The 27,002-nt window shown below is 52.7% G+C and overlaps 2 protein-coding genes across 2 annotated transcripts in view; one reads left to right on the top strand and one right to left on the bottom strand.

The window, feature by feature from the left end:
* LOC119112977 (5-hydroxytryptamine receptor 1) overlaps positions 1 to 4,996 on the top strand; it is a 48,192-nt gene extending 43,196 nt beyond the window's left edge. The window contains exon 3 of the mRNA XM_037237280.1: positions 4,871 to 4,996. Coding sequence (XP_037093175.1) covers positions 4,871 to 4,996 — 126 coding nt within the window. The remainder of the gene's footprint in view (positions 1 to 4,870) is intronic.
* Positions 4,997 to 5,226: 230 nt separating this feature from the next.
* Positions 5,227 to 27,002, bottom strand: part of LOC119112236 (uncharacterized) — a 62,501-nt gene continuing 40,725 nt past the window's right edge. Inside the window, exon 4 of the mRNA XM_037236334.1 lies at positions 5,227 to 6,410. Coding sequence (XP_037092229.1) covers positions 6,342 to 6,410 — 69 coding nt within the window. The 3' untranslated portion in view covers positions 5,227 to 6,341. The remainder of the gene's footprint in view (positions 6,411 to 27,002) is intronic.

Genomic DNA, 27,002 nt, shown 5'->3' with positions numbered 1-27,002 from the left:
ATCGCAGTGACTGTCGCAAGCCGACTGTGCCTGGTTTGGTCGCCTAACGCCAGACACGCTTGTCCCTGACCTGTGAGGCTTATTAGAGCTGCTGTGCTGAAAATGGCCGGTCTTCAGTAAACGAGGATGTGCCGATTGAGAAACGATATAAAGGGCGCATTAAAACAAACATATTGTGAGAACACTCGACGATTTCACAGCGGTCATGAGCGAGTTCACTCACACCGGGATCCTGAAAACGAATTATCGCACTTATAATCAGGCTAATGATCTTACTGATGAACAATCATATTAATAGACTACATGATTATTCATCATCATGAATACTGCTAGAAAGCTTTTGCAAGAGACTAACAACCAGGAGGAACCATTAGAACCAGGAGGAACGTCCTAACCATTTGCATCCGTTATATGCAAGTCGTTAGGAGGAACCAGGATCCAGCGTTAGATCTTTACGAAATAATCAGTTGTGAATGTGTCAGTACAATGACTGAAGATCAGCATTGGGGCCCAAACACATGTCTGCATTCTACAAGCTTGCCTCTCGTCGAAATGTCCGCGTAAGCTGCAAAAATCGGATGTAGCGCAGTGTCGCGCGCTCCTCGTTACTCTCGTTAAGTGATTGTTCGCTAGGAGGATTCGCGGCCAACATGTTGTCTGCAATACCGCATCCAAGCCTTCAAACCATGGTTGATCTACCGTATGCTCCCAACTGAGCTCAACGCTGTGCTCGCTTTGCTCAACGCTGTCCAGCACCTCCGAGACGGCAGCGGTGGTGAGTGCCACTGTGAGCTGCCTGCCGACGCCGTTCGTTGGTTGCCATGCATCGCCCAGCGTCGCCGACTCCGTAGCTTACCGGAGCTGAAGCCATGCTCTGTGAGCACGGCTCACCCAGCTCACCATTCTCGGGGGGCGTGGCTCAATCGGCTCTTGATCCGAGGCCAGGGCAGCGACTCCGCAGTCACGGCCGATCCCGCCGGGGCGGAGTGCTCCTCGAGCTCTCCATCCCCTCCGTGACGTCTCCAGCTGGTTACGGGGCCGATCCCACCGGGGCGGAGTGCTCCTCGAGCTCGCCATCCCCTCCGTGACGTCTCCAGCTGGTTACGGGGCCGATCCCACCGGGGCGGAGTGCTCCTCGAGCTCGCCATCCCCTCCGTGACGTCTCCAGCTGGTTACGCGGCACGAAGCCCATCTATCGAAATGCGCATATACCTGTCTGTGCAATTTAGATAATGTTGCGCAGAAGTAGCTGGAAGTCCGATTAGTGTTTTGATTGGCACTTTGTTCACGGGGTTGGAACACAGTGAAGATCCGTCGACTCGCATTTACTTCCTGGGCGTGACGGAACATAAGCATTTATGGCTGCCAACCTGTCAGTGCATGGTTTCTGGGGCCGTAACAATCTGCTGTCTACAATCGTAATATCTTCAGAGTTATGAGTTGAGAGTTCTTATGCGGACAGTTATCAACGCTAAGCCTACGGAAGGTACCGGTTAAACGACGCTACCAACCAAACATTGATTATCTTGTCACGCTCGATGTTTCAACCTGTGCTTATGACCGTGAGTGAACAAGGTAAGCAGTGAACAAGTAAACCTTGCTCACTCATATATTATGCACCGCTTGAAACGTCCAGAATCGACAATGTAACCATTGTTGGCTTGACAACGTCGTTTAACCAGTGCTTTCTGGTATGCTGAACATTGGTAACAGCCAACATGACATTCTGGACTCCTAATACCAAAAAAGGATATCAAGGCCTTCGCTGCTTACACAAAGTATTCAAAGTTGTCCATCAAACTACCCCAGAGCGCTATGCATTACGACCACTTCACTGAAAAACATCGTATAAACTCGTGGCTTGAAAAAATGACCCATAAAGCATCACACAGGTTCACTTTAGTCATCCGGGCCAATTGCCCCTCCCCTTTCTCCCCCGGCCAAAATGCCGGAATTCGTTGAAATGATCTCTACAGCGAGATACTAAACAATAACTTGTGGTCTGAACCCAATGTTCCATTTGCAAAGCACGCAAGAATTGGGGTATATATGTAAGAAGTGACCCATGTTAGAAACAGTTCATGTAAAAAGTGATAAACATGTAATAATAAAAGAGCACCAGTGACATACCCGGGAAGGGAAAAAGTAAGACGAATCTGAACCTTTTGCGTTATGTAACACCTCTACATATTTTGTATTCTTTGCATTTCTGTGTTGCGGCCCGGTGAGCCCAAATAAAAGCATGCGAGCTAGTTGCAATTTAGCAGATGCAAGACCTCGGACGCGTTGGAAAAAAGCTCACATTATGCGAATGGTTGCAACGCAACTGGTGATCTTCACCCCTCTACCCAATCTTGTGATATTTGATATATATATATATATATATATATATAATATGTAAATAAATAAATTATACATCTAAACTGGTATCTTTGCCGCTAGTTAGCGAATTCTGGCCACTTTTGGCAGTTCGGGACCCCTGACAGGAGACCTAGACAAACAATGGGAAGCCATTGCTCTCGAAAAGGCGCAAGACACATCCATGGTCGCTGCTATGGCTGACACTTCCTTTTTTACCGAATACCACAAACCATGCACAGAGTAGGATTGAATTGCAGTAGTGTGTCGGGTTTTTGCCAATGTTCAAGTAACCTTGGTGACACGAAATTAGTGGTTACACAAGCAGGACTGATATGTGATAAACAAACATACCGAGAGTCATGCGCTGGCCCGTCTCATAGTTCACCAACGTATGCTAAAATGGGCTTCCATCTGTGAGGATGTCACTATTACAGCTTTCCCTCCGTACTTCTATGGAAGCCGTGATCCAACCGCCGGAACGTGCAAAGCTGTCGAGACGGGTTTGTTTAATGTGAACACACGTTATTTAACATTGTCATGAACTGGATTACGCCCAACATAAACGATTTCCCGTTTCTCTTTATTCTCGGAACAGACAGAAAGTTATCTTTTGCAAACATATTTCAACCCAGAGGAATGTCAAACAACACATCTAACACTGCTGCCATGCTAACAATGTTAATACCGCGTCCTAGCTTCTATCGGATCCATGGTGAAGTCAACATCGCACGGTTGTTACAGCGTTGTGAGTGAAGCGGGACGGCAACAGGCAACAAGTGAGACGCCCGACGTACTGGGAAAATGTGTCGCAACATTCTACAAATTCAACTCAATACGGTAATTTTCAACAAGCTCGGTTCTCACACGTTGAAGTCCAAGTGCGCGCGCACGCCGTGTGTAGCGCATATTCTGCCGTGCCCAGGCGATACTTGAGAATATGGGCCGTGGCTGGATCCAGAGGCGGAACCAGCTTTGTCAAAAACCTCCATCACCGATTCATATAGTTTTACCTTTTGTTTAAAAAATGGGCCGATTAGGTTAATAAAGGCTTTAGGTTGCATATGTTTGTATACGTTTCGTATCGACGTCCTCGCCAGTTGAGCTAAATAAAGTTTGTCGCAAAGACCCGTCCTAATCGAGTTAACCGAACGAACCAACCCAGTACCACGGACAACTTTAACAGACATGTTTTGACGCACCATGCAACGAACGACGTGCTGTTTTCGTAAGGCATTTGACCTAGAGTTTAGCGATTTTGCAAAAGCGCTGAGATGTGACAACACTCGCAGTGATACTATCAAACACAGCAACATTCTGGTCACAGAGAGTTGAAGTCATCTGAATAAAGTATGCAAAAGTACCCCAAAATGTTTTCTGTTCTAAAATTGTGGGTCCTGGTACACATTTTAATGAGATGTTTCGCGTTATTCCAGCAAAACAATACACTTGCGACTGTTCCCTGGTAGGCACAGCCAATTAACCACGCTGAAGCCACAATATTTGGGAGCGATGCAAGACAACCAAGATTAACGGCGTTGGCGGGCGGCCGAGCCATTCGTGCCTATCTGAATAACAGCTGTTTGCTGCTAGTTGGAAGCACTTTCCGACGGCTGAGAAAAACAATTTGCGTCGCCAGGAGAAATTAGGTAATCTGCCGGTTTTCTCGACCGGTTAGTGGAAGCGTCTCACCACGTGACATATAGGCTGCGAACCCTGTATAATGCCATCCAGTGATGGCCCCGAATGCTTTCAGCACTGCGAACGCCGCAAACCAATTGCGCACAAATAAAGCTGAAACGGCAGCAGCTACCAGCATTTTTCGCCGGTGGGGTTAGGTGGTGGGTGAGCCAGGGCTCACCACCCCCACTCCAGCGCAAAGGGTTGCGTGGCGGAATCGTGGATCAGCCAACTGCGAAGTCGACTGTTCACCGTCACCGTCTGAGAAACTCTCCCTCCTGCCACAAGAGCGCCGGCTGTCTGACCGCGTCCCACAGCAGCTGCGTCCGCTGGCGGTACGGAGCCGCCGCGAGCCCACTGAGCCGGAACGCCGCCGTCGGAGGCGCCAGGGAGGAGAGCCCCACCGGCCCCTCAGAGCTGACGGCGCGGAGCTGCACGGCAGCCGGGCGTCGCGAGCCGCGGCGACCCGTCACGCGGCGGGCAGAACCCGTGGCAGCCAGTCCCGCGCCGCCCCACCGTAATCCGATGAGAAACTTCGCCGCTGGTTCAGCTTTGTGGCCGCATTGAGAACTCGTCGAATTATTGGTCACGGCCCGACACATTGGCGTGGTTTGATGGAACCAATCTGGCGGATTTTGGGCACTCAGGGTGATGAGGCCGTCGGTCACCCAGCGGAACGCCATCTGCATATTTCATGTGGAAACCGCCATAACCGACAGATGATGACCTTCCGACGCGGTCGTCATGGGCCGTAAAGAAATCTGCAAAAGAGAGTGGAGCGGAGCGCAAATCCGCGGCCTTTGTCCACGGCCCCGGACCATCCCGCTGCCAGATCCGCCATCAGTACCGGACCCTCATCCGTCGGATCCGCCATCAGTACCGGACCCTCATCCGTCCGATCCGCCATCAGTACCGGACCCTCATCCGTCCGATCCGCCATCAGTACCGGCTCTCATAGCCCGGCCGTCGAACAACGTCAGAGGGCAGCACGACACGGCACTCGTCAGAGCCATGTATTCAACCAGAAACGATGCATTAAAACATGCTCAAAGCCAGCCAGGAGCAACACTGTACGCCGAGTACCGCCTACCGAGCCCTACTGTGCCCCGCCAGTGCCAGGCCTGGGCCCGGCCCGGCGGGAGATCCGCGCACACCCGGGCCCGGACCTGGTGCCGCCGACAGCCGAGCGAGGCCCGCGCACACCCGGGCCCGGCCTGGTGCGGCCGACAGCCGGGCGCCTGCCACCCGGCAGTGTAGCAGCTCGGCGAGCGCCACTGCTACCCCACGCCGTTGGCCGGCCGGCGCGCGCGGCGCCCCTTGGCCGCCTCCCCCGGCCGGCGCATCGCGCATCGTCGCTTTACGACCGCCCACACGACCCCGCCAGACAGCGCCACTATCAATTTCGCCGATAAAGTATGAGTTCTGGTCAACGGGTGCGGACGTCGGCTGCTGCCCCCGCAGGTGGGGGCCAGCGCGGCTCGACGCGGCCCCGCACCAGGGGCGCCCTGACCAGTGGCGGGCGCCGCTCACCAACTCTCACTCGAGGCTGCTCGACACGGCCCTGCACCAGGGGCGCCCTGACGAGTGGCGGGCGCCGCTCACCAACTCTCACTCGAGGCTGCCCGTCATGACGCATCCCTTCATTCGGATCGGTTTCGGTAGCACACGCAAAAACACTGATGGGGATGAATGTCGTTCTCGCGATGATAATGCTCACATGCGTACGGTCGTCGGAAGCGCCTGTTACACACGCGGTACACGGATAACCACGGCAGAGGGAATATATACCATGCAGACATGTTAACGCCCCAGCAGCTACCACTTGACAACCGAGACCCGCAAGGAAATATCATGTCTTTGCAGCAAAGCACTGATGCCTTTCTGAGCCACGAGTGCCGATATGACGACAGTTCGCTTACGGCAGTATGTTGAGCTATCACTACCACCCTGCCGGGGCACAAGCGACGGTCTGTATGGTCCCTGCGTGGTCCCGAGCGATGATGAGTGCCGTCACATCAAGTGTAGTACGTAGAGGTCATCTCGCAGGCGGCGCTGGGCGGTGACCAGTGACGTCACACATCGAGGACGGCGTCCCGGTACGCCACGTGAAGATCGCCTCGCAGGCGGCGCGAAGTGGTGATCAGTGACGTCACACGCCGAGGACGGCGTCTCGGTGCGTCACGTGAAGATTGCCTCGCACACGACGCCAAGTGATGACCAGTGGCGTCATACACCGAGGACGGCGTCCGTGTGCGTCACGTTAAGACCGCCTCGCAGGCGGCGCGAAGTGGTGATCAGTGACGTCACATGCCCAGGACGGCGTCCCGGTGCGTCATGTGAAGATTGCCGTTCAGGCAGCGCTCCTGGAGCTTCTGCGGACACAAAACGCGCGGCGAGTCAACAACAAGCAGCACATACACACCTCATGCTCGATGTTCCGTGAGCAGCTGGGCCATCCAGCAAACCAACGGAAATGAAGACGCAGTGAACATCACCAACCACTGGCGTGGGCTAACAGACCGGCGCCAGCCGTTCCAGGTTTGCAAGGGTTATTTCTCTGAAGGCTCCCGACAGTCCGGTGGGGAGAGCTGCATTACACGAGAGTCTGGTAACAAACGAGACTGCTTCCTCGTCAGGACACGGCTGATCTTAACGCAGCCGTGCCAGCGCTTCCGCCGTGAATAAGTAATGGCGCGGTCACACTGGGTACTCATGACGCGTGAGAATGTCCGAATCCCATTCAAAGGTCATGGAGGTACCGGCCAGGGCTCACGACCGTGGGATGGATTAGCCACAGTGGGCGCGTGTCGTTAGGTCGTAGACTTGGATCGGCCCCTGACACGAGGCTCAGTCAGGCGGCGCCTTGGACCAGGTTAGCCAACTGCGAGAGAGGTCGCAACGCTGATGGCTTCAGTAGATACCTGGAAGAATTGATAACCTCACCAATACCTACTAAATCCATCTCGCACCAGCCCCGCACCACCCCTCCGCGTCTGATGCCCTTACAAGCGGCCACGGCACGCGCGTTACCACCGATCGCACCATGACTTCCGAGAAGACGTCCTGCTGGTCCCAGGCCCGCGGACGGCCCGCCCGCTCCGGAGCCGTTGGCAGCCATCGATTACCGCCGGCCGGCCCGTCTCGGCCACCTGGTCACCGGTCACTGGTCAGAGACCGCTCCCTTTTTGTCCGCCGCAGACTGAAATAGGAGTCGGCGGGCCGGCCCGGCCCAGTGGTCGCACCTGCCAGCCGGAGGACGGTCGGACCGGCAGGGTGACGGACTCCCGCCCCCCGAGGAGACACCCCTCAGCTTCGCTGATGCCACCTGCCCTGTCGTCCGGCGGCGCGGAGACCCTCCCAGAGTCCCGCCGACGCCGCGTGCTCTGCCGTCCGCCGGCCAAGAGGTCAAACACGAGGCCGCTGGCGTGACATATCTAACACGTCCCACTGACGCCGTCTGTTCTACGTTCCGCCACTGGGCAAAGTCGAGGGACGCCATTATTCCTACGCACGCTTTTTGCCAATGTCGTCATAATGGCCGTGATAAAAGACAGTTCAAACGTACTGCATCCGGTACTTGTTTCAAACCTACGTAAGATGTCAAGTGCATTGGCGAGGAACGTAATTCACATAGATAAGAGGAGTAAGAAGTAAGGAATCAGGCTAGTACTACTGTCTTATCTACGGTGATTGTCTCATGATAACGCGTTTTAATCTGACGTGAAATGTGACCAAAATTAATAATTTGAGAACAAGAACAATCCACCGCATATACAACAAAGAAAATAAAAGAAATTACTCGGGTGGCGTCGGCGTCATTTTACCACGTTCCATTGGTGACATGAGACGTAACACTGCTCACTTGACTTGATAAACAGTGGAACATTCCTTCACACCATACGTTCTGATCCGTTTCGTCCCAACGTCAGACCTTTCATCGAATCGATCGGCAGCCGTGTCAGTACGACTGCCAACTCCGACTGGTAACTGAAATCGGCAACTCAGCTGCCCACCGACTGCCGACACGGGATGACCGTCCCCAGTCAACACAGACCGCCGGTGAAGCCCCACAGACACGTGGCCAACACAGGAAAACGCCGGGCTGACGGCGCCCGTAAATTCACGGTCAATCAGACGGCTGCATGCGTCAGCGGGCCCGTGTATTCTGGCTCCGGTCCGGCTCCACCCGCCCCAGGGCGGGGGCTGCCCAGGGCCCAGGCACGTGACGCGGGACTCGGCTGCCGGTGCTCTCTCCCTCCCCTCCCGACGGCGACGTGCAGCCGTTTTTATTGCGCCGCGCCGCGACGACGCCGTGTTCATAGTGGGCGGCGCCGACGCGCGAGGGCCCGCGGACGTGACCACATGGCGGCGGCGCGCGAGCCTCAGCTCTGATGGCGGCGTCACAGCGAGACGGCGAGCTGCTCGCCAGGGGGTCTCCCCCCCTCCCCCCCACCTACCTCCTCCTCATCCTCATGGACACCAGGTCGGCGGCCTGTAGCGGCCGGAAGAGATGACCATGCACAATTCGTGATGTTTTTACATATGAGCGTTATCCTTGCCTTGATCTCTGAACACAGCATCGAGTTTGCAAAAGTATGCCGCAAGTGGGAGAACGTAATTAGTGAACCTGTACAAGAAACACAACCAATTAAGAGTTTATTCTCTCTTACTGGCGGCTAATGACTTGGCGGCCGCGCTGCCAGTCGATGGTGTGGAATCTTTTGCCCAATGATTTGTTAGTTATTTGTCCTCTAGATCAACACGGTGACTTTTTAAGTTTGTTATCGGCATCAAACACGCCAGGTCTCATAAGCGCAAATCAGCTGTTTTGTCACATGTCACGTCTCGCAAACACCTAAGAAGCACCGTTCCATTCCTACAGCTCTTGTCACATCCTGCCGATACGCAGTTCACGTTGAATGGCGCCGGACGGTTGATGGGGCCACAGCGAGCTCACTGTCGAGACCGACCGTGCGTAGGCCGGCGGTAACGGCAGTCTGGCGGCTCCACTACGGCACCTGGCCCACAGCGAGCTCACTGTCGGCACCGTCCGTGCGTCGCCGGCGGTAACGGCAGTCTGGCGGCTCCACTACGGCATCTGGCCCACAGCGAGCTCACCGTCGGCACCGTCCGTGCGTGGCAGGCGGTAAGGGCAGTCTGGCGGCGCCACTACGGCACCTGGTTGTTGTCAGGCCAGCTGACTCGTCGGCTGAGACCATGTGCGGTCCCGGCTGGTGCGCATCACCCAACTCAAGTATCCTCTTATGGTAGCCAGCTAGCGTTAATGATGGTTATCTCTCCTGTCATTTAGAAGCAAGAAAAAGAACGCGATCACTACCGCGGAGTGAAACCCGCTCGCTTACCTCGACTTAAGCAGCTTTCCTCCACAGAAATCAATCATCAAGCCTACACCGCACACATCCAGGCATATTCTGCCCCGATAGTGCAGCTGGTTAGTGGCTTTCAGCGTTCGCCAGCTGTCCCCGACCGGAATGACCTGCGGTCGGTGGCGGCAACCGCGCTCCAAGTCAGATGACGTCATGTTAGGACAGTTCGCGCCGGCGATTGCATAACGGTAAACCTTCGCCACAAACTCTGCCATTGGCCTGAAATGTCACAACTGAATGTTGTCACGGCCCACACGACATGCACTATTTCGCAAGAGTACAAATTTCTGACCACAGAAATTCTCCCAAAAGTTTGGAACTCAGCATTAACACAAAAAAAACACACCACGCCCCTCTTTGTGTGCAACTGATAAAACAACTCTGTCGCCAGGTGCCCGCTTGATTACGGTACACACGCATCTATTGTTTACAAGACCGTGAGAAGAAAAATCCACTCACTACCTCTCACCACCACTCACTCAGCTCCACTCACTTCTCCAGAATCATTCAACACTGCTTGAGGAACGCATTTTTAAGAGAAAGATTATACAAGTTTCTAACTGAACAGAAATTTTTCCTCTCCCTTGAATGATGTGGACCAGTACTATGCACGCCGTTGCGGTTACATGTAGTGATATAACACTACCATCTAGACGCTATCGCGACACGTAATCTGTGCCAGTGCCAGAAAGCTATCGCGACACGAGCAGAACAGGACATTGGGCACTTCCGGGTGAGAGATCAACCGCCACGCTTACAGACCGCCCGCGACATCCGCGGCTGCCGGATGACCGCGGTCTGGCCGCCAGGTGGCTCATCGCCTCGCACGGGTCCGCAACGACGGCCGCGCCCCGTTATATAACAGCTGTGCATCCAACTGTACACTGGGCATTGAGGCTGTTTCAAAAGCTCACACGCTGCTAATCCGCCCGCGACTGAAGAACGTGACGAGACAGACGGGTCGCTGTCCACTAACAGCGGTGTCTGCCATCGAAGCATGGGAGCCGCGCCTCCGGGGCACACGGAACCAGCTCATGCCAGGAGAGACGAGGCCAAGTCATCGCCGGGGCGCAGGCAGCCCTGCCGGCACACGGCTGACCCCTCTGGGATCGAGGTCACCCTGTACGGGCCGAAATGCGGCGCGCAAACCAGAGGGCTGGGCGGAGGAAGAGGGCGCGCCGACAAAAGTCAACTGGATAAACACCTTGCGGCGCACAGGGAAGGCCAAGGGCGATCGATCCAGATCTCTGGCAATTATACACGCCTAGCGTAGATTCTCCCTGATTGGGAAGTCCAAATAACCGCATGCTCAGCAAAAAGCACGACTATCGCTGAACGCTAACAAATCAACACATAACATCTTCGGCGGCAGCGTGACAACGAGCAATTCGGCGGTCATCGGCTGACACTGAAAGCTCTCAGACACACGTGCGAGCAGCGTCACGCGGACGGCAGCCTTTGTTCGGCTGAGAAACCGAGTGGCGCGGCTGTATCCACAGAATCACCTCTGGAGCAGACATATCAGCCACGCGCGACAAACAGCCCACAGTCTGAGGACCGCTGGAGCTCCAGCCGTCACCGGTAATCAGGGTCACACGCTGGTTCTGCCATTACCGCTCCGGTCCTGACGAACCAGCCGACCGCTATGTTGCCAGGCACGGAAAGACGGCCAGCGCGGTCCACTTCTCTAGTATCCAGGTCCCTGTTCACTAAGCTCCGGTTGATAACCGCAAATTATCTGCAGCTGACAGCTTCGATGTTTTCTAGATCCTACGCAGAAAGTATGAAATGAATCATGATCCGCATGATCAGATTTGCATTTTGAACTTTGTCATTCGTCAATAAGTCACGATACATTAACGACAGCCAAAAGTATAGCTACAGTGCGTCTTCCCCAACAATTACGAACATATAATACAATAGCCAATCGCGATATAGCCGTGCCAAGAGCAAGTGGCGAGCAATCTAACACGCGATATTTTCTAAACACTGTTGATTTGGGGCACACCCAGACTACGAGAGCGTTGGACCCAACAGAGCCAAACAGGACAGCCTCTTGTTAGTTTCACTCTCTTCTGGTCTGCCTTTGGGCAGCCTTACTTCGCCCGGCGCCCGACTTGCATCAACTTCTTGCAAAACTTCTTGCATCAACTCTGCGGTCGCAAGATCCGTTGTTTTCACGTACTTTTTCAGATCCGAGAATCTAGATCCGACCTAAAAATCTAGACCCTCTAGATATTATTTAGAAGCGCGAAGTCACCATGCGTCACTGACTAAGAACTTCAGGCCCTGCTGAGTCCCAGCCCACCACTTGGCCACGGCCGCATCATGTAAGATTCCATGAGTCATTTAAGACTTTGACACATTCCACCCAGATCGGGGTCCGTGACGCCTCTTTCATGCCGTGGTTCGCAGTTCGTGGCGCCTCGTTAAGGCGGTGGTCCACGGTCCGTGGCACCTCTTTCATGCCGTGGTCCGCAGTTCGTGGCGCCTCGTTAAGGCGGTGGTTCGCAGTTCGTGGCGCCTCGTTAAGGCGGTGGTCCACAGTTCGTGGCGCCTCATTAAGGCGTGGTCCGCAGTTCGTGGCGCCTCGTTAAGGCGGTGGTCCACAGTTCGTGGCGCCTCATTAAGGCGGTGATCCACAGTTCGTGGCACCTCTTTCATGCGGTGGCCCGCGGTTCGTGGCGCCTCGTTAAGGCGGTGGTCCACGGTCCGTGGCGCCTGGCTCATGCGGTAAAAGGTGGCGGGTCACCCGATTCGGAGCGATCTCGCCTAGAGCCGCCACTGGCAGAGCTGCCAGGCTGCGGCATCGTTAGTGACATCAGAAGCTGCCTGATCGCCGGCGACCTCGCCTAGAGCCGCCGCTGGCAGGGCTGCCAGGCTGCGGGATCGCTAGTGACATCAGAAGCTGCCTGATCGCCGGCGACCTCGCCTAGAGCCGCCACTGGCAGGGCTGCCAGGCTGCGGGATCGCTAGTGACATCAGAAGCTGCCTGATCGCCGGCGATCTCGCCTAGAGCCGCCACTGGCAGAGCTGCTAGGCTGGGGCATCGCTCGTGACATCAGAAGCTGCCTGATCGCCGTCCGACTTCAAGGTCAGGACTGATCAACTGAGCACTCAATCAACAGGGGAAACTGGGGTCGAAGGAGTTATAGGGCAACGTTTAAAAGGCGCTTCATCAGGTTGCCTAAATACGAGATGTCACACCACGTTATGGCATGAGGGTCTTGAAGGCTGCGACCCTGGGTCCAGCTCCGGTCGGCCTGGTGACAGTCTAGCGCGCCGACCCGGCGTCAGCGCACGTGGCGGCGGCGGCGGCGGCGGCGCCCGATCCGGTTCGACGCTTCCGGCAGCGAACACAGCCGAGACAAATTCTCATTATCGGCGGCGGTTCCGTCCGCACAGTTATTACCGGAACCGCCCCTGGAAGCAAGACATTTCCGTTTGCCGTTAACTTCGGGGCACTTGAGCCGCGGTGACGGCGGTGCCTCCACCTGCGGCCCTGCGGCGGTCCTGCAGGGGCAGGCGGGGGCCCGTCCATGGCGGCCGCAGAGCACGAACGGCGCGGGTGCCGCTCCAATTCCAGCCGCCTTTGTTCTGGTCGAAATGATCGTCGGCGGGCTCCCCGACCGGCCAAAGTCCGCCGCCGCGTCCGGGCGCGCGGCGCCGGCGCCGCGTCGGGACGTGCCCCCGCTCCAGGCGCCGACCGGGACGGCCTGTCACGGCGTCTCCAGCCCCCTCCCCCCCCCCCCCTCCCACACCCAGATACTCGACCGTCGCCACGCGGCGGCTACTTGTCTCTCTCCATTTTGCGGTACTTTTTTCGCTACTGCAGGCATGTTACAAGGACTGACCCTTACGAAAAATACTGTTGAATCAATCGCACATAAGTAGAGACCCTCTTTCTTCAATTATTTTGTACAGTTTCCTTGCCATGATCTCTACCACCCATACTAATTTTGCAAAGTGTTGGCCCTCTGCGTCCATCTTCTTTGAGGCGAGTAAGCGATGGCGACACTGCTACAATGAAAACACCGTTTTCAATCCATTGTGGTTGCGCTACCGGCTAAATAGCATAGAGTAACGACGGGTGCGAAACACAAGTTACAATCAGGTGGTGGAGATTTCTCAGGTTTGAAAAACCGCACTCAGTTCTCCTGATCCTATGAAAAGTCAAACAACAAAATTCCGAGCAAAGTCCATTTTTTTTAAGGAAGCGACAGTGCGGAGGAGGAGTGTATCAGGGATGGAGACTCAGAAGCCATCGTCACAGACCTTGTCCGAGTGAGACGAGTTTATTCCGATGACGACTGTGCGATGTCAGCCCTGTACCCGGCAGCCATCCCACTCCGGCCCCCGGCCCCGTTGGTCCTAGCTTCCTAATCAACGGGGTTACGGCGGCAAATTTTATACTCCTGACACGTGCATACTACAGCTGCACTATTTCATAATCTCATCACCTGCTCCGCCCTACACCCCATATTTGCAGCCCGCCCCAAAACGCTTGGTCATTATCTCAAATAAGCCGCACATGCGGACTTGGTGTAAAGCAAAGTACCTCCTTTAAAGAGGTCTTGAGGCGTGAAAGTAAGTACCTGTTAACTTCCCCTCCCGAAATCGGCATGTAAAAGCGCACAATTTTAGTATTATTATTGTTAGGCACGATGACACACAAAGATATGTAACTTAGGGGATAGCGAATCAACACAGGTAATTAAATTTCGCTACACACATCATTTCTGTCAAATAAGTATACTGCAGTGCAATGCACCCACACATAGTAACGCACTCGCATACCTCAAGCGTCGAGTTCATAGCTGCTTTTGGAGAATATGTCATGTAAAACGTGATAATCAAACAACATACGCACTTCTTTTCAAAGCGAAAGAGCAAACTCGTTATTTGTTACCTACCTACCCTACAATTTTTTTTAGACTAAATACATTTTAAATTAATTCTTTCTGACAGAAAAGCTCAATATCTTACTTATCTACCTGAAGAATGAAGTACGAAACACATGCCATCTAAAAGCTCTTCAACTCTTCCTGCCCCGTCATCTGAAGCCTCCCCATGATGAGGCGATTTTAGTCGGGCAAATCACATTATTTATGGAGATTCTGTCCTGCGTCGCAAGTTCCGTCCCGCGACTAACTGCGAGATCGGGGATGTCCCTGACAGTGAGCTGTTCTGGCAGCGCCTGACAAAGACTGCACGTGACCATGCAGGTTTGCGAGGCATGATACAACGGCACGTGGCTTCGCGTGCCACTGACTGAGATTAAGTTTCAAGCCCGACTCTAAGTTGCTTTCCCATCATCGAAGTCGCAGTCCGCTTATGGAGCATTTGGAGCGCCCTAGTCCGCGCTGGCAGAATCTCAGCTGGGCATTCTGAAGGGGGACGGCGTCGGTCGGAGAGGAAATTATAATTCAGTCTAGACTTGGACTTTTGTTTGATCGTTACATCCCAAACAAAAACTACATGTTTTTCCGGAAGCATCCAGGCGCTGACCATCTCTGGCTTTCACGGTCGGTTAGGATCCGACGATTTACCGGAAACACAGCCGCATATTCTTTCGAACACATTCAATCGACCGTCACATTGAACCTCAGGGCACAGCGATCCCCCGATGTCCAGCAGCCAGGCGTGCAACACGGTCGGTAGGGAAGCCATGCGAGAAACAGCGGGGCACTTCTGCCGACCGTTCGCCCCACTTAACCGGTGATAAATCGTGCTCCCGATGTCCGGCCACTCTCGGTGCGCCATAGCTGTCGCCGGCAGACGGATAGGCGGCAGAGCGGTCCAGCAGCGCGCCCACAGAAAAACGCCCGGCGCCCGGCGCAGTGGCAGTCGTCCAAAGGGCTGGCGCGGCTCAATCGGAGCTCGGATGGTCGGCGCTGGCGGCACCGGCGCCGATTAACCAGACGCCACCGCGAGAAGGGAGCGCGCCACTCGGCGCCGCTGACGGATGGGGTCCGGCTCCGGCCGGCTGGCGGCATGGTAGCGGTCCCCGACCCGCCGCCGCGGCAGTGACGGGGAGAACAGCGTGTGGCACCCCGCTCTTTTCAGAATGTACGGAGAGAGAGAGAGAGAGAGAGAGAGAGAGAGAGAGAGAGAGAGAGAGGAGAGAGAGAGAGAGAGGAGAGAGAGAGAGAGAGAGAGAGAGAGAGAGAGAGAGAGAGAGGAGAGAGAGAGAGAGAGAGAGAGAGAGAGAGGAGCGAGAGAGAGAGAGAGAGAGAGAGAGAGAGAGAGACGAGAGAGACAGAGACAGAGACAGAGACAGAGACAGAGACAGAGACAGAGACAGAGACAGAGACAGAGACAGAGACAGAGACAGAGACAGAGACAGAGACAGAGACAGAGACAGAGACAGAGACAGAGACAGAGACAGAGACAGAGACAGAGACAGAGACAGAGACAGAGACAGAGACAGAGACAGAGACAGAGACAGAGACAGAGACAGAGACAGAGACAGAGACAGAGACAGAGACAGAGACAGAGACAGAGACAGAGACAGAGACAGAGACAGAGACAGACAGACAGACAGACAGACAGACAGACAGAAGAGACAGACAGAAGAGACAGACAGAAGAGAGAGACAGAAGAGAGAAAGAGAAAAGAGAGAAAGAGAAAAGAGGGAAAGAGAAAAAAGAGAAAGAGAAAAGAAAGTAAGAGCGCTCGTGAGCTCCGCCCGGCCAGCCAATTGTTCACCCGCCGCCGCCGGGCAAGGGCCGTTGCGGCCATCGGTCGGCCGTCTGCTCTCGACAAGCGGCCAGGCCGCCCCTGGACGCCACGCGATTCGCCGGCCGCGACGCCGTCATTGGGCCCGCTCGACTGCAGGGCCGTCCGGGCGGACCGTCGGCCGGCAGTCTCTCTTGCAGCGCCCGCGCGCCGTCAGCAGTCAACAGTCACGGGTCACGCTGCACCCGAGCCACTGCCCACAGACGTCACAGATTTGCGTGCTACGCACGGACGTCACGCGAACACAACGAAGCCGGGTTGTCGGGAAAGCCCAAAACTATTGTCACAAATTTAGTGCAGTATCAAAAGATTTCTGTTTTCAAGTTTCGCGTTCTGATAGTAAAATTTCAGAACTAAAGCAAAGGCGAACGAAGCATCACACTCGACCAGACGCACGCTATAAATCCCGTGTGCAGCTTGTTTAAATGCACCCCTGACGCGAGCGTGAATCTTTCAACGAACACTACAAAACATTTACAACTCACTCTTCTTCAAGCTTCAAGGTCGCCTGCGACCATGTATGACAGAAACTTATCCACATTTTGATTGGTAGGACTTGCAAAGTTACCGAGCAGCCCACGTCGGCGACAGGCACGGAGTGCCCTCGGCTTCTCTTCGGAGATATTCGCCTACGCGGTGCCTCTCAAATCGTTCGCGACCACCGAGCACCCGACTCATGTCGCCGCGGGGGGCGTCTCGCTTCTTCTGCGCCTTCCTCTTAGCTCATGGACGCTTCCATCTTGTCTTCGCAAACGGTTTCTTACAAAATGCTCCCCACAGAAATCCGGCGGCCCTGGGCAAGACGCGTGCGGACACCATCCCCGTTAAAGCATTGTTGCCAACCAGCTATTCCCGGAAGCGTGTTGTTAGCCACTCTTGCGTCTCTTTGGCTGTGTGAGGCGGCGCCCTTTGCTGATAAAAGGAAGCCACTGCCTGTTTCTTTTCATGCCGATCTGTTCAAGGAAAGCTTAAGTTCCTTGCAGCACCTTGATACACTCTGCGACTTATTGCTAACCGGTTTCGGGTGCCAAATGAACGCAGGCACAGACGGTCCGAATCGCGTCCGTAATAAATCGACTGCCATGCACGAGCAGTCTTTATGCACGACTAGTTTCCATTCTCATGTGATAATGAAAACTAATGCTCGTGCAAAACTTGCTATTCCTCATTTCCTAATGTCAGGGTTATAATCAGAAACGGAAAAAGTCTATTATAAATGGGCCCGTTTTAGGCCACTCCGCACTTCAGTTGCGATAGTCCTTACCTCATAAGCGCCATCCTAGCAGGAGTACCATCGGAGTCACTCGACTGACGACGGACCCCAAAAATAGCCGCTGGCGATGGACAACATTGATAAATTCAAAGAGCCTTCTCGTGCCACAAAGCGCCATTTAGAACAGTTCTACCTAAATTCGAAAGGTTCAAAGAGGCTACTAACCTGAAATGAACATGCGATCTTATCTAATGAAAAGAGCCTTCTCGTGCCAAAAAGCAACATTTAGAGCAGTTTTACCAAGAATGGCCTGCTTGATCGGATTTTGAGAGGTGGCTAGTAAGGATTAAATACGAGGTCAACACTATCATCGTTTTGGTATGATTTTTGTTTAGAGATTATACGAGCACACAGGCGGTGAGCAGAGACCTGGCAAAATGCATCAAAGTCGCTTTGTAAGGAATCGAACGCAGTGTACATTCAATCGACACGCGAGGAATGCCAACTTTCCTTCAAATCCCTACAGCGCCGTCCGTTAGTTATTTAGTCAGTGAGTTTTAACACGCGCCCCGGTGGCCGGTTAAATGCTCTGCGCTAGGCCGCGGGGTGGGGTGAGCGTTATTTCACGCATCCCCCCCCCCCCTCCCGATCTCAGGAACTAAGAGAGCTAGACACCAAATTCCCAGGTTGTGTTGGCCTGTACGTGAAATCACTTCGGTCAAAGTTAAATGTTTCTATGACATAACATTCGGCTCCAATAAGGTCAGCCAAGGTCAAACTTTAGGTTGGTCTCCAAAAGCCCCCAGAACATAAATAACAGTTCTAAGCACAGGATCACATGTCAATTTCAGGTCAACAACGTTGCTGAACCTTTCGAAAGTCATGGGGACAAAAATCCTACAAGACTGCTTTGTGTTTTGCATTTGAATAAGCGACAAAGATTAAGTTAGGCAGCATGTTCCTAAACTCAAAATGTTGACCTTGAGTCATTTCAGGTCGTGACCTAGTCTGACCTTTGAGAAGTCCATAGAAGATGTATAATGAGGTTCCTGTTATTCATAAATACGAGATGAGCGCCAGAAACTACCCCATACAGCAAGCCCTCGAGTATTAAAACAGGTTGGTTTTGACCTTGGTCCGACCTTCATACCTGACCCTAGGTCAATTAAATTTAATCATTTAATTGTTGTGTTTCCTAAGAAAGCATCCTAGACATGCATGGCTTCGTCGCCAACAATCCGTTGTTGCATCACATTGAACAATTCCCTAGAAACTAGCATTGCCAAATGCATGGCCTGACTTTAACATGCCGTAGGTCAGCGACCTTACAAGATACGCTTAAATCTTTTATACTACACGATCCGCTATTCAACTATTTACAGCTATGCACGATTTGGCGCGGCTACGCCGGGCCGTTCGGAAACCACTCCGGAAACATTTGGGGGATGACTGACGCCCGCCCGGGCGCGTGTTACGAGCGCGTCAACGGTACTGGTTATTTGCGCCCATGTCTTGTTGAGAGCTTATGTCAACAGAACTATAACCATAACTATGTCAGCAGATTGTCATCAATGTCCTACTCACTCGGAGAGCTCGTCGGCTATGTACCAGAACCATATAGCGTACAAAACAAAACGCACAAAGGCCCTGAGCCCACCTTCCAGTTGCCTAGATCGGTGAATATAAGTTTGGGGTCTGTGCAAATGCAAAAACTGCTCGAACATCAATCGACGGCAGATCACCCAGCAGCCAGGCCGGGGAAATGTGATTCCGATTAAGGTACCTTTCTCGCCCAATCTTGTAGTTCCGACAATCTAGCACGTGAACCACGGGCAAGGGTGCTCCGCATCTGCGGCAAAGTGGTCGAGCTTCCCCGGAGAGCTGGCGAGGGGGTGCGTCTCGTACGTGTGGCCTATGCCCAACCGACACAGTTTCGCTTCATCGGTTCTGTTTCTGAAGCAAGACTTACGGACTTGCAAAATTCTTACTTGTAGAGGCTTACTTAAGGACTTCAAAAGACTTACAGCGTTGTCTCTGAGAGCTCACGAACAGCTGACGCATCTTAACTATAAAATCGTTGATTGCCAGGCAGGAAACCTTTGAACAAACAACACACATATCGATCTCCAATGCTTAAAACAACGTTCATTTTTGGGGATTCATCAAACGCTAAACTCCCCCTAGCACGTTAAGTCAATGGCCTGGCTGACTCCAAAGCCAGGGGCGTATGACATCGGAGCCATCAGAGCGGCCTCGACGCGCAGGTCCCGAACGCTTACCGATGCGACGAATGGAGCTCAGTCGAATTCAGCGAGCAGTGGACCAAGCCATTTTATTGGAAACGACTGGAGGGATTTATCAAGCGTCAGTTTAAGATAGTCAATCCTCCACGAAATGTGACTGCATTCTTTCCATTGGAATAATATCCTGCATGGTTTGGACCAATAACGCAGGAATCATAGCGGGAAAACAAGATGCAGATTTCTGAATGCCCGCCACCGAAGCACTATTGCCATCACGTAAGCATAGGCCACGGGCCAACCATGGAAAGAATTGACTCTGATTAAGCCAAGCACAGACACTCGGGGGATGAAATGTGATAACAATAATCACGGTAATTGTACGTCAGCAGCCAATTTCTCCAAACGACACGATAATAACGTGGGTAGATTGTAGTAGTTTCTCCTCGCCGAGGAATTTGCACGAGGATAGCACTTCCGACAATCCAGCGAGATGATAACCATTGTCATTAAGGCGTAATGCGTATATAGTTATAAACAATCGAATGCTTCAGAAACCCGTCCAATTTTCATGGTTTTTGACATCACCACCAAATATTTACGAAAGGCTAGGCTTGGTTGCGCTTCTCTACAGCCTGCGCTTCAACCATCGCCCGCGTGAGGAGGGTGTGACGTGAACACCGCACAGAGCCACGCATACATCCCATTCACGAATATCCGAGCGTCCGTGTGTCCGTCTGCCTGCCCGCTCGCCCGCTTGCCCGCTTGCCCGCCTGCCTGCCCGCCTGTTCGTCCGCCGTCCATTTTGAATGGACGGATTTTTGAGATAGGAGTCAACGCTAAGCAGTTGCTGTTGCCTAAGCCCTGACCCCTAACATCCGAAGGCGAAATTCAAAGTTGATGGCAGAATTGGGTGGCAAAAGTTTGACGTGCTGCAAGGGTCGACACGATCCGTCCTGCCCTCTGAGATCACCTGACCTCAAGTGCGGTCGCTGTCAGTGGCCATAGACCATCCTAGGCGAGGACAAATGCCAGGTGTATATACTTAAATATAATAACAATACTTTAAGATAATACTCTGATTAAATGTATATATATATATATATATATATATATATATGTATATGTATACATATATACATATATGTGCATGTATTGAACAAACTACTATAAACAAATATAATAATGCTTAAAGTGACTCGAACCCACCTCACCACGGGCGGATGGATCGGAAGATCAGTGACCTAACCAACTGGATTATTGGAAATCTTGAATACAATCTTTACTTCGATCAAACAGCAGTAATAGCCCTATTCCTTGGAGAAACACCAGGAGAATTGAGATATACATGTGTTGATATTTCGGCAACATACCTAAATGGAAACTAATAGCAGCAAAATTGAAACAAAACCATTCAAACTGTGGCAGGCTGCTTAAAAAATCCGAAAAATTTAGTAGGATCATAGGCAGGCCATTTTGAATTCACTGCTGCTATTCATTTCCATGAAGCCATGCTGCTGAAATATCAACCCATCTATATCTCCACCCTCCTGGTTTCTTTTCGAGGAATAAGGCTGTTACTACTGTCTTCTCTACGTGCATAATCTTCCCCGTAAACGCACTTGACAACTTGCATAATCCTGACTTTCTTAAATCGAACATAGGTGTATGGGGTCGAACATGGGCGAATCGAACGACCTGGACCCTACGACCTAGAAAATGTATAGCCTTAGGACCTCGAGGTCAGTGATGATGACACAGGCTACCTTAAACGAAAACAAATCTTGACAAAATGCCACTTGTTATTTGTACGCAAAATCCTGCTTTCAGTGAATCGCAGCTGTGTGTGAGCCAATGCACTCGCTGCCTGCGCTATGCCGGTGAATTCACACACACACACACACACACACACACACACACACACACACACACACACACACACACACACACCACACACACGCACGCACGCACGCACGCACGCACGCACGCACGCACGCACGCACGCACGCACACACACACACACACACACACACACACACACACACACACACACACACACACACACACACACACACACACACACACACACGGACGCACGCACACACACAAACATATATATATATATATATATATATATATATATATATATATATATATATATATATATATATATATTCATACGATTCATATTCCGTTCATCGGAGAGCTGACCTTAGGTCACTGTAGCTGTACGCTCGGGGGAGACTGAGTCAATCTAGAGACTAGCATGCGTTTCAAACATGATGCTTAAAACTTGACGGCCGTGTCACTGCTTCGATCAGTGATAATTTTGAGACCAGCAGTCATGACAGGTCAAACTTGACGTCTTGAATGTACACATAACGTTGCCTGTGTGGGCTGCAATGACCATAGAAAACGCATCCATGCCGTGTTATGATGACCTGCGATGTCGTGAGGTGCAGGCGCAACGTGACCACAAGCCACTCGTCACCGGGCTGTACCGGGCCGGGCGAGCGGACCAGACGGGACCGCGCCTCGCCTGCTGCGCCTCAGGCCTACGGCGCTCAGCCAGCACACAGCCGTTTTTCGGCGGCGGCTCGTCCATTTCACGGCCAGGCCGGTCACATAGCCGGCGATAACCGGCCGCCGCCGCCGGCCGCTGCCAAACGTGCCCGATCACCGGGCGACCGGGCGCATACCAAGCCGGCTACGGCGTCGCGCCGCCCGGCTCCGGCTGCGGCCGATGCTCCAATGCTGTAGCTGCTGGCTCGTGCCGCAATCACGGACAGGCCGGCGTGGGCTGAAAGATAGGTCCGGTGACCGCAACAACTCAGCAAAGGGCTCTAGTTCTTCAAAATATACATGGATATCTACGACATTTATCGTAGACATTGCAGCAAAAATGATGAAGAGCTTCGACATAAGCGTGCCGAAAACGATCAGCAGAAAACCAAGCCAGGTCAAGTGTAACGCCTTTTGAGACGATTCCTCGTCAGATTAGCTCTGCCTTAATTTAAGCAGGAAAAACAGTGTTTTTATGCGTTGAATCTAGGTCTGGGAGCTTACCGATGGCCGCCGACGGTGGCCAGTGTTGTCGGCGTGGTGGTTATCGGCCAGCGATCTGACGACGTACCATACGGCACACCTGCCACACCTCATCATGACGAATTGGAAGCCGACCGACCGGCCACTTCACCAGCGCCTCAGGCTGACCCTGCTGGGTGCAAGAGCCAGACGCGCTCGGCGGCGCAGGTGGCTCGCGCTGGTACGGACCCGAGCGGAGGCTGGTTCGACAGGAATTAGTGTGCGTGCATATTCAATGTTATTTAAATTAATTGCCGCTTCGTTATCATAGGTTCGAATCGAGCATGCGACACGGCATTCCGTCCTAAAATGAACTCTAAATCGATGATGTTGATGGATTATGCCGAATTCCATACCGGGCACGGGTCGCGTCACACGCACACCTTTCTTTGTCCAGCTACGCTAATCCGATCACAATGCGGGCCGCTTGTATGCGGGAACTTTGGAATGCTGCTACTGGCAGCGTAGCTTTGGAATGCTACTAGCGGCGGCATGGCTCTAGAATGCTACTACTGGCGGCATAGCTTTGGAATGTTACTATTGGCGGCATAGCTTTGGAATGCTGCTACTGGCGGCATGGCTTTGGAATGCTGCTACTGGCGGCGTAGCTTTGGAATGCTACTACTGGCGGCATATCTTTGGAATGCTACTACTGGCGGCATAGCTTTGAAATGCTACTACTGGCGGCATAGCTTTGAAATGCTACTACTGGCGGCATAGCTTCGGAATGCTTCTACTGGTGGCATAGCTTTGGAACGCTACTACTGGCGGCATAGCTTACGTTTATAATTTGTACGACCTTTTTTGGAACAGCTCATAAAATATATCCGAATGCATTCAGCAACATCCACAGAACACTCATAGCGCTCCCAATCGAAAAGGCGAATTATTGTCAGTAGCTTGAAAACTATGGCTGTATTCATTCCAACCCCTCAGATATGTCTTACTTACATGACATTAAGACTAACAATGTGTTCTGAGTTGATAATCACTCGCTGTCAACAGCTTGTGTGATATAGATGCCCTGCAGCGTTACACTGGTCAGGGCCGGTGACACAAAATACAACAGTCGTTCCCAAGAAAAGCCCAGCGAAATGTTTCACGAAAATACAACAGTCGTTCCCAAGAAAAGCCCAGCGAAATGTTTCACAAAAAGGATATAAAACTGCACTAAACTGTGCGATTACTCATCGTTGCATGATGCTTATTTTGATACACTCAATTCGAAGCAGCCCAACCCAAGTTTCACAATATCTCTTCCTTTTTTGTGTACCTCATTAATTTTGGACAATTACAACTCTCACTGAACTCGTCCAAAAGTGAAAATTACAATGGGCAACATACTTTCACGGGGCCTCCGACAGGGACCTTTCTAGGACATAGACATGTTTGATACAGCCTTTCAAAAGAAACGTCGCAATTATAAACTGTGTACTAATGCAGTGTACTGTAAGTTTTGGTATCATGATGTAGTGTAATTTGCAGAGGTACGTAGTGGAGTGTAGCGTTGTGTTATTAGTGTGCTGGTATTTATAGAGTGTAATTTGCATTTGTATGACGATGAGGGTATGTTTTGAACTGCATTTTTCCTTCATATGCATACCATGTTTGTGGGATAACTTGATAAAGAAATAACACAAAAGTAAGAGCTCGTAATAACGGCCTAGTGAAATGAAAAAAGGCTTACTTTCCACCAAAAATAAGGAGAAACTGCATACCATGCGGCACACGAATGCCTCTTAACAAGCTTAATTACATGAATCAGTGGGCCTCCTTGCGTTCGCAGCACGTTATCGTCGATGATGATGAATAGGGTCATGATCATCAAAAAATGGGGTTTTAGGGCGCACCGACTTCTGATGTCATTTTGCGCCCATAACGGCTAAGAGGCTACCGATGTGCATAAACGGCTGTAAATCCTACGCATGTCAAAAATGAGAACAGCTGTTCCGTGCCAAGCATGCGGGAATCACCGCCAACTAAGTCCGAAAAGGTAAGACCTGTGGCACCTCGTCCGAAATGCAGTGACCGCTGTTCGCTGAACTGTGGGCAAGAGTGAATAATGTGACGAGCCGTAAGTGGCGCATCGCAACGAGGACATTTAGGCCGTTCTCCACCTCACAAAAGGTAGCTATGTGTCGCGTGCGTGTGGCCAATTCGTAACCTGCTGAGAAGTACTTCCTCGCGCCCCACCTCGCGTGATCTTGAAGGTCATGTACCCAGCTGTGGCTTGATCACCCAACTTGTTGCTCAATGTGGCGTCCCAGCAGAGCTGCCATTGATGACCCTTCATACAGGTCGTGAGCGGGTTATTGACATGATTGGTGGATGCAAACTCATGGAGTCAACAATATATCACATTGTTTACACATAAAGACCGGTCGCCTCGTCCACTTTGTCAATGATGACAGTCTCAAATGAAATAAACCACTCGCGGCGGTTCCTCTGGATTCGGCCAGTACGGCCATGTCTGGGGTAGGCGGGGGGTAGGCCGAAAAGGAACCTCACTGCCGTGTGGCGTGATAGCCTCACTCCGTTCTAGTTTTCACGGCCGCATAAATCACCATTGCGACACTTCAGTATCTGAAATGAGGTCTGCGATAGGTGCACCATCTTTACGATGGGCTCGGATCTAAATGGCGTTGTATGCCCTAACACGTGGCATTGATCATGTCCGCGTGTGATCAGCATCAGAAACACATGTTGGCAGCATGACCTAAGATAACATTTCGGCCCCATTGGTAAGTATGTCAAATATCAGCAAGTCTGCCTGATTTCTGCTGTCTAGCAACGCATTCTGCGCATTCGGCGACTTGCCAAATTCCCCTCGAAAAAAAACGAGAGCAGCGCAGTGCAGTGTATCTATCCTCTACGTTCATCAGATTACCTCCCCCTCATGGTTCAGACCGGCCGCGAACGGGGAAAGAACGCGCGCGTCACCTGCACCCGCACAGTCACGAAGCTTTTTGTAGGCCTCATAAGTATCGTACAAATCTGGTGTGTGTGTTTGACGCTAGTTGGGTTCCAAGATGACTCTTGATGCTGAATGTGCGTCTCAAGGTGGGGATACAGAGTGGCCAGGCCAATCACTCGACCAGTGTGGCTTGGCCGGTCTGTACCAGCTTCCCCCTCCCCCGTCCCATACGTATACAAATACCGTATAATTTACTCCGCTCCTCATGTTCCACTTCATTGCGTGGCCGAGATTGGGGCGGGCCCTCGGCCGCCGCCGTCGGCTCTGGAGGCTGTCAGCAGACAGCGGCGGCGAGCGGCGGCGGGCGGCGGCACCGGCCTGCGCCGCGGGCTCGCCAGTCGAGGCGGCCGCCGCCGCCGCCCTGCACGCGGCTGATAGCAGGCCGCCGCGCCGCAGACGCGACCGCGGCGGGCACCACTGCGTAAACAGGTGCGGTGCGAGGACCGCGCGCCATCGATCCCGATCACGGTCAGATGGGCGGCAGGCGCACCCGCCCGGTCCCGCCGGACGCCTCCGTGCCGAGCGGAGGTGCCAGAGGACCGCGAGGGCTGACTTTACGCGCTTCGCTCGTGTAGAGGAGCACAGCGGTCGTTGTAACAGTCGACATATGACCGTGTGAGAAAACGTGCACGGTGGTATTCTCGATGTTTGCAAAACGAACCATGCCGTTCATGACAGCTTGGCCTTGTTTTGGCGAGGGTCAGCAGCGGTTTCTGAGCACACACTCGACATGCAGCGGACGCGCCATCTACTGGTGTGCGCAGACTTGGCGACACTGTTCTTGCGGCAGCGACAGTCAGTTGACCGTACGACTCATTGAGGTCGTAATTTGACAACACCGCTCCGCAGAGCTGAATGTCAACAGCCTGTGTCGCCTGTACTACCCGACGCTGCTGAGACAATTCAGCGGGTGACAGGCGACGACTGAGAACGCTCCTGTGTTCTCAAATGAAGCTTGCTCCCGCCCGCCAGCGAGGATGGGGACACGTTGTTATAGCACACACCAGCCGCTTGCTGCTGGTTGTCAGACGTTCGTGTTGAACCGGAGATTCCGCGCTACGAGACGTTCGTGCTGAACCGGAGATTCCGCGCCACGAGACGTTCGTGCTGAACCGGAGATTCCGCGCGCTACGAGACATTCAACCGTTTTCAAAGAATAATGCAGTCAAATTGCAAAGCGATCGGCAAGGTGAAATATGTGGCCTCTGTTCACCCACGTGAACTGACTGATTTGCCGTAAAGCCTTCATCATGCCAATAACGGGCACGAAGTAAATGCAGCACCCCTGCACACTGATGCCTTTTCCTGGTGACAGAATAGCCTTTTAT

The sequence above is a fragment of the Pollicipes pollicipes genome, unplaced genomic scaffold (genome assembly GCF_011947565.3).
Source record: "Pollicipes pollicipes isolate AB1234 unplaced genomic scaffold, Ppol_2.1 Scaffold_7261;HRSCAF=8764_pilon_pilon_pilon, whole genome shotgun sequence".
NCBI lineage: Eukaryota > Metazoa > Arthropoda > Thecostraca > Pollicipedomorpha > Pollicipedidae > Pollicipes > Pollicipes pollicipes.
The sequence above is the reverse complement of the archived record's forward strand: the minus strand, read 5'-3'. Positions and strand labels throughout refer to the sequence as shown.